Source organism: Myodes glareolus, chromosome X (genome assembly GCF_982192425.1).
Source record: "Myodes glareolus chromosome X, mMyoGla1.1, whole genome shotgun sequence".
In the NCBI taxonomy this organism is placed as follows: Eukaryota; Metazoa; Chordata; class Mammalia; order Rodentia; family Cricetidae; genus Myodes; species Myodes glareolus.
The window spans coordinates 125,581,724-125,589,891 of record NC_142053.1 but is presented as its reverse complement, the minus strand read 5'-3'; the positions used below and the strand labels follow the sequence as shown (position 1 = coordinate 125,589,891).

Sequence of the window (8,168 nt, the reverse complement as noted above, 5' to 3'; positions counted from 1 at the left end):
CTTATGCAGTATCTGAGTTTGCTTCAGTTTTGTTTGAGGAATTGCCAAGATTAGATTGGCCTGTGACCACATCAAAAAGAAATGGTCTTGGCTGATGATTGAGGTGGGAGGGTCCAGCCCACTGTGGGTGGTGCCATCTCTAGGCAGGAGGCCCTGGGCATATAAGAAAGCTAACTGAGTAAGTGAGAAAATAAACCAATAAGCAGTGTTCCTCCATAGCTTCTACTTCAGTTCCTGCCCTGACTTGCCTCAATGGTGCATCGTGACTTGAGTTGAAATAAAGCCTCCCCACCCTCAAGTTGCTTTTGGTCAGAGTGTTTCATCATGGCAACAATGAAACTAGAATGTGAACTTTTTCTATGGTAGGTGAACAATATTTTTTCTTTTCTTCTGTTTTGCTTCTTATATTTCCTGGGAGTATTTTGACTTGACTGTGTTGGGTAATAGCCTCAGGTCATAAGGAATCTAGTCAGGCTGTACTGGGCAATATCTTCTAGCCATAAAGAATTGTTTGGAGGCCGCAGACAACCTAGGACCCCGTCGCGCTCGCGTCCGTCTGGTCCTTGAGCCGGCGGCGGACGGCAGAGCAATGGCCTTGAGGCTGCTGAGACTTCTCCCGGTGTCAGCGTCCGCGCGGGGCCTCGCGGCCGGAGCCCAGCGCGTGGGACAGATTCATACCAGTGTGCAATGCCAGCTGAAGTACGGACCTCTTGCCTTCGTTCTTGGTGATAAGACAACCAAAAAACTGAATGAGTACAGCCGAGTGATAACAGTAGACGGGAATATATGCTCCGGGAAGAACAAACTCGCAAAGGAGATCGCAGAGAAGCTAGGCATGAAGCACTTTCCAGAAGCAGGCATCCAGTACTCAAGCAGCACCACAGGCGATGGAAGGCCCCTCGACACGGAATTTAGTGGCAACTGTAGCTTAGAGAAATTTTATGATAATCCCAAAAGCAATGATGGCAACAGCTACCGCCTGCAGTCCTGGCTGTATGCCAGCCGCCTCCTACAGTACTCAGACGCCCTAGAACACCTGTTGAGCACAGGACAAGGTGTGGTCTTGGAGCGTTCCATCTACAGTGACTTTGTCTTCCTGGAGGCAATGTACAACCAAGGCTTCATCCGAAAGGAGTGTGTGGACCACTACAATGAAGTAAAACGGCTCACTCTTCCAGAGTACCTGCCACCCCACGTAGTCGTTTATATTGATGTGCCCGTACCAGAGATACAGAGCCGGATCCAGAAGAAAGGAGATCCACATGAAATGAAGATCACCTCTGCCTATCTCCAGGACATCGAGAATGCCTACAAGAACACCTTCCTCCCAAAGATGAGTGAGCAATGTGAGGTTTTGGTGTACAGTACCTGGGAATCTGAAGACTCAACCAAGGTGGTAGAGGACATAGAATACCTTAACTACAACAAAGGGCCATGGCTTGAACAGGATGACCGTACCTTTCACAACCTACGGATGCTGGTTCAGGATAAGATGGATGTGCTGAATTACACGACTGTTCCTATCTACCTTCCAGAAATCACGATTGGAGCTCACCAGGGTACCCGAATCTACAACAGCTTCAGAGAGCTGCCAGGCCGCAAGTACAACCCAGGATACAATGAAGAGGTGGGTGACAAGTGGATCTGGCTGAAGTGAATGGTCCCCTCTGCCACGCTGTGTCACAGCCATGAAGATGTCTGCTCTGCCCAACTTTGAACTCCAGAGCTTTACAAGACAACAGGAAGAAAAAACAATGATCAAGAAATTGCCCGAAGAAATGGTCAAGAAAAAAGTCTTTCCTGTGCCTAGTTAGTTGATTGAATGATTCAACTTCCATTGAAAAGGTTCTGGAACCTTCCAGTAAAAACAAAACAAAGCAGGTCTGCTCTGGAAGAGCAGCTCCCACTGGACGCCCCGTGTCCCTGTGCTGTGTCTTTCAATCCTGCCAACTTCAAGAAATAAATCTGGCTCTATAGCTCCTCCTCCTGTGTCCACATGCGTGCACATATGCATGCATGCACGCACGCACGCAAACACATACACACATACATGTGGTGGTGATGCGCAGCCCTTCCATGCCTTCCCTGCAGTTTGCATTCACACACAATGTTGAAATGGTTTTCTGAAGCATTTCTTCTTTTAACAGTGCACATTAGAACAAAAAGGGAAGAAGAACCCCACGACTAGCAGAATGGTGTCGTCTAGAGTAGGCTCACTTGATGAGCATGGAATGTGGGTACAGAGCAAGGTCTCATACTGTCACCAAAAATCAGGGTGCCAGTCCCAAGTGAAGAAAGCAATTGCGTTTTGGTTTTCACCTGTATTGGACCCTAGTGGGAAGGAGTCTTTATGAGCGAGTGTCAATCTGTGTTGCTATTCAGGAGCACCTCTGTAAGTTGTCCTAAGTTGTAAGTTTGTACTGAGCCCCTGCTACATATGATTTAAATTTAACTTAATTAAAACTTAATGAAATTTAGCTCTCAGTTTCCTAGTAGCACTGGGCTCTATCAGGTATGCGCAGCACATGGCAGGTGGGGTCAGTATTAGAACAGAAGACTTTCATCTTCCAGAACGGTCTGCTTGGCCTGACTGCTGTTGTCACCCACCTGCCATTCCTCCCTCTCTTCCTCCTCCTGAAACGGGCTAGCCCTGGAGTGTTGTGGAACTCATTGAAGAATGGATTAAAGAGAGAAAGAATCTTTAAAAAAAAAAAAAAAAGAATTGTTTGGACCCAGCCTGATGGTTCTGATCAGCCTGTAGAAACAATATGTCTGACTATAGAAAGCAAGCCACCCTGCTTCTAATCAAACCAGAAAAGAATAGATGTAACTTTCTGTGTTTCGCTCAGGACCTCTAAATGTGCTCAACCTTCATCCCACAGAAAGTTTGGGACCTCTTTTTGTTCCAATAAAGCAGTTTCAGCCTGTTGAGATCAAGTCTGTCTGCTTCTTTGCCTCATTTTTCTTACATCTGGTGCCAAAACCCAGGATCCTTTTCAGGCCCTCTGGGCAAAAATTCCTTCCCTTCTTCCTAGGGATCATTCCTTTAGGAGCACAGATACCTAATAACCCCACTGTGATGGTTTGGATAAGAATGGGTCCCATAGGCTCATAGATTTGAATGTTTGGTCACTAGAGAGTGACACTATTTGAAAGGATTAGGAGGTGTGGCCGTGTTGGAGGAAGTGTGTCACTGGAAGTATGTTTGAGGTTTCAAAAGCCCTTGCCAAGACAAGCGTCATTCTCTTGGTCAGTGATCAGGCAGGGTCTCTCTCAGCTCCTTCTTCAGCACCATGTCTGCCTGTGTACTGCCACTCTTTCCACCATAGTGATGTTGAACTAATCATCTGAAACTGTATGCAAGCCTCAATTAAATGCTTTCTTTTAGAGAAGTGGGCTTAGTCATGGTATCTCTTCATAGCAACAGAACACTGACAAAGACATTCAATATATAGGCTGAACAGCCACCAGTCCTCCCTCCTTCATGAGTAGTGCAAGTCCTGTGAAGGAAACCACAAGTCTTGTGAATGAAATTTCAATTTATTTATTTATTTATTTATTTATTTAAAAAATTTCCACCTCCTCCCCTCCTCCCATTTCCCTCCCCCTCTCTCCTCCCCCTCCCCCTCCCTCTCCAGTCCAAAGAGCAGTCAGGGTTCCCTACCCTTTGGGAAGTCCAAGGTCCTCCCCATTCCCTCCAGGTCCAGGAAGGTGAGCATCCAAACAGACAAGGCTCCCACAAAGCCCATCCATGCAGTAGAATCAAAGCCCAGTGCCATTGTCCTTGGCTTCTCAGTAAGCCTCCACTGTCAGCCACATTCAGAGACTCTGGTTAATCGCATGCTCCATCAGTCCCATTCCAACTGGCCGTGGTGATCTCCCATTAGATCTGTCCCACCATCTCAGTGGGTGAACACACCCCTCGCGGTCCTGACTTCCTTGTTCATGTTCTCCCTCCTTCTGTTCCTCATTAGGACCTTGGGAGCGAAATTTTAATTCTTAGGACTTTATTGTTGTTCTGTGTAAACCCAGGTTGACCCAATCCTCTTCTCTCCTCTGAATCATCTCCATCCATCTTCCTCTGACCCTCCCTCTGACTTCTTTCTCCAACATTCTCTGACCTTCAGGCTGAGAGGCCTTTCACCATTTGCTCACTGCTATCCGCACACACAAATTCTACAGGGCAAGGTAACCTTCCATCTGGGTCTGATTCAGAGGTGTGCTGACCACACCCCAGAAGCTCTGAGAACTTCCCGTTCCTTCTCTGGATCACAAAGTCTTGGAGGTTCCAGGAACCTCTCATAATTAACAAACATCGAGAACTCCTCTAGTTTTATGAGTATGGGGACACCCCCCAACTCTTAGGCTTATTTTCATTTTTTCCTTAAACCTTAGGCAGTAGGATATGACTTTCTGCCTGTTCTGCCTGTCATTTAAAATTTAAACCAAATTTTTAAAATGGGTTTTAAAAGCTCCAGTTTAGTGAGCTCCAAACCACCAGACTCATTTAGTTATCTACTCAAATCTGGCCACAGTGCTCTTTCAATGATGACCACTGCTGGCCCCAATTTGAAACTTTCAATTTTGACAGTTTTGTACACCTTGACAGCCTTCTCAAACGACATGTGGTGTAGGACAATTCTATATTCTGTCAATTATGTTTTAAATAAATGCTGATTGACCATTAGCTAGGCAGGATGTATAGGTATGACAACCAGACAGGAAGTAGAGGTGCGGCAATGAGAACAGGTGTATTCTGAGAAGAAGGAAGCTCTTTCCCAAGTCCTGCCCAGATCACGGAAGAATCAAGATGTGACCTACCCTGCCAAAAAAGGTACCGAGCCATGTGGCTAACATAGATAAGAATAATGGGTTAATATAAGTTATAAGAGCTAATACGAAGCCTGAGCTAATGGGCTGATCAGTTTATAACTAATGCAGATTCTCTGTGTGATTTTCTTTGGGACCTTACCGACTGTGGAAACTGGGCAGGACAGAAACCCCAACAAGCAGGCCCTCATGTTACAGACATGGCAAAGGGTTTGAGGACTATCCACCATGTGACCCTTCCCCCCAGATCATTTTAACCCTTCTCATTCCTATTACTTAGCTCACACTTGCTACCAAACCCAGAGTCGAAACTTGGAAGGAAACTGGAAGTAAAATCTACACTGGGCCTTTAATGCCTGTTCTTTCTACTGGGTCTCCAAGACTGCTTTTCCTAACCGAGATAGGATGATTTTTTGTTGTTGTTCTTGGGACTTATTTACTTTATGTCTTTGGTCTGCCTTTGTTTCTGCCCCACCAAGCTTGGGTACTCTTGATTTTGTTTCTACTTTTCAGTTACGTGTTAAGTCTTTTCAGACTGTCTGCCCCTTTCTGCAGATACACACAAACTGGTTATGTAGATCATTTGGTTCAGTCTTATAGAAATTCAAATATCTTTGGGTATGCATAATATTGAAAAATTGTCACGGGCTATTTTATTTCACTAAAAATCTTGCTCTGGGAGTAGAATTTTGCCTGCTCGCTTCAGCCCAAAATACATTATTGCCATTTCCTCCAGAGCTTCTGCCCTGGGTCAGGCTGGCCTCCTGACTCTGTGACAGAGAGAAGAGAACAATAGAACATCCCAGGAAAAAGACATTATGTGCTTTAAAACAGCTAAAAGGCTAACTATTTCTAATACAGGATATTATTGTTTATCTCATGGTACAAAGGTGTCTATAATAAAGCCAGCTAACAATATTCTCATACATGGAAAGAATAAAAGAGACCCTCTGTCTAAAATCTCTCAATCTCCAGCATCATAGTTTTAATCAGGATCCTTCAACTAAATTCTGTTAGATAATGTAAACATAAATTTAACAATACTATGATTTTAAAATTCTACATGATGAATAACTTATAGAGGTTGTCTTATGTTTTTGTAAGGTTTACCAGAAAACTCACAAGACCAATTAGCTTAACAATTTGTACATATGTAATAGTAATTCCCTGTGCTCTTCTATGTGTATAATTTAGATTCTACCTCCTTTTATTAAGGTGTAATTTAGATTCTACCTCCTTTTATTTATACAATACCTTCTAAGATGAGCAGCTGTCACCTTCAGAACCCCAGCTGTGACTGCTTGAAATAATTACAGCTAAACTAGTTAAAAGCTAATATTCCTTCAAATAAGGGCGATATGGACAAGGCTATTGGACTTTCTCCTGAGTATCCAGTCACATCTTCAAGCTGGCTTTATGCAATTAGGACCTTAATTATATGAAAACTCAAGGTTTTCTAGCTGTACTGGATATAAACTAAAAAGGAGGAGGTCCACCTATGAAGCTCTAAAAAAGCTGTTACATATACTAAGGGACCCAAATGCTGCCTAACACATCCCCTCAGAAAAATTTCTTAAAGCAAATGATCAATTTATTTGCTACTGTTAAATCTCATATTATTTACATTTTTAATCAAGAGAGATTCGCATCTAAAAGTTAAAATGTCTAAACTGTCTAGATCCCTGTATACTCTCTCCCCCACACACTTCTTGGTTCGTGTTTAGGAAAATGCTCCCCCATTCAGGATCACAGATATCTTTGAAGCTCTTGCTCAAATGTAAACTTTATCTCAAGATCTATAGGCCTATTATGAGGGCAGTTTAAAAAGGTTTTAAAATTCCTATAAAAAGTTAAGATAAAACCCACAACAAAAGAGGTTAATAGTTAAAAATCCATGTACAGGTTATCTTAATTTGCTACAGCATGCCATGTATACATTTCTATGGTTATAATGGTCTAGTCATGCTAACAAAATCTGACTTAAAGATGTTTGTCTAATAACTATGTCTTTGCTAACTTTGCTAAGATTTATTAGCTATTTGGAGAAACTAAGTAAAAAAAAAAACCTGTGATATTTTGTGAAAGTACATTATAAAAGGATCAGAAAAATGAGGTTCCCAGTCTCTCTATGGACAATATCTATAGTACAAAGTTTATTTAATAGTAAAAGAGTTTCACAAAATTTCTAAAGAACAACACAAATAAATACTGTTAAATATCTTAGCACAAATAAAATTATAAAGTCCTCATCTTATGAGAGCTACTAACTTACTGTAAACTGATTTATTTGTGTTTGTTTGCTTGTTTGTTTTTCAAGACGGGGCTTCTTTGTGTAACAGCCCTAGCTGTCCTAGAACTCACTTTGTAGACTGGACTGGCCTCCAACTCACAGAGATCTGCCTACCTCCACCTCCCAAGTGCTGAGAATTAAACCACCATGCTCAGCATAAATTGTTAATGACCTTATAAATGATCAAATTTTTTGATGTACTCAAAATTGTGTTTGTACCTCTCATTATATGATATTATATATATAATTTATGTACATGTTATCAAAGTAAAGCCTAAAGCAAGTAACTCAAAAAAGTTTAAAATAAGCTTAAAGTTCATTTAATGCAAAATAATATTCAAAATAAGGTATACAAAATGCTTATAAAAATCAAACACTTGAGTAAAATGAATTAAATTTACAATACCTTTGCATGACCAGACATTCCTAGATTCAAGTGGTACACTTTGCCTTGGATAAGACACAACTCCATCAGAATAAATTACATGGTAGCCTCATTACAGGATAATGATGCATGGAAAATAAGACCTGCCTAAAGTCTGCTGCTTCTGCCTCCAGCTGTGTGGCCCTTACCAGCTCTGGCTGTGTAGACCAAATTAAAAAATACAAAACCCGTCCTTCTATATGGAAGATGAATTACTCCTCGTGTCTCATATGACAGGGGGATGGGTTCTCTGACTCAGTTGAGGATCTTAGAGTCTACGTCCACATCCAAAATGTCTAAACAGCAGAGAGGACTTCTTACAATTAGCAATTACTCTACCTTCAATGTCTCCCAAACCGACAAATGAGGACGATGTGAACAGGGGAACCTCGTGCCTATGCCTGCTATCCAACTGGTATGGGACCTGCACACTAGTTCAGCCAGCCAGCCCTCTACTCTGGCTTTCAGTTCTTCATTTTAATAAAAGTTAATTCCAGAGTCCACACCCTAACCACCTATGTTCCGTGATTAAAGGAGGCTGCTTGATACTGTCATCAAATCACAGTTTGGGGAATTATTCAGGCTACCCAAGTGGGGTCTTTGGAAACTTCTTTAGACAATCCT

At 42.3% G+C, this 8,168-nt stretch overlaps 1 protein-coding gene across 2 annotated transcripts; it reads left to right on the top strand.

Moving 5' to 3' along the window:
* Positions 1 to 556: 556 nt before the first annotated feature.
* Positions 557 to 1,983, top strand: LOC148117479 (NADH dehydrogenase [ubiquinone] 1 alpha subcomplex subunit 10, mitochondrial-like). 2 transcript variants are annotated; one of them, XM_087902690.1, is made up of 2 exons: positions 557 to 1,480; positions 1,587 to 1,983. In XM_087902690.1, exons 1-2 carry the CDS (start codon positions 590 to 592, stop codon positions 1,650 to 1,652), a joined length of 957 nt encoding a protein of 318 aa, XP_087758816.1. In that variant the 5' UTR covers positions 557 to 589; the 3' UTR covers positions 1,653 to 1,983. The 2 variants fall into 2 exon arrangements, with proteins under 2 accessions (XP_087758816.1, XP_087758815.1); XM_087902689.1 differs by having other exon boundaries at positions 563 to 1,983.
* The last annotated feature ends 6,185 nt before the right edge of the window (positions 1,984 to 8,168 follow it).

What these genes read in the sequence shown, in the direction of transcription:
- LOC148117479 (XM_087902689.1), top strand. Translation starts at nt 590, where the DNA reads ATGGCCTTGAGGCTGCTGAGACTTCTCCCGGTGTCAGCGTCCGCGCGG.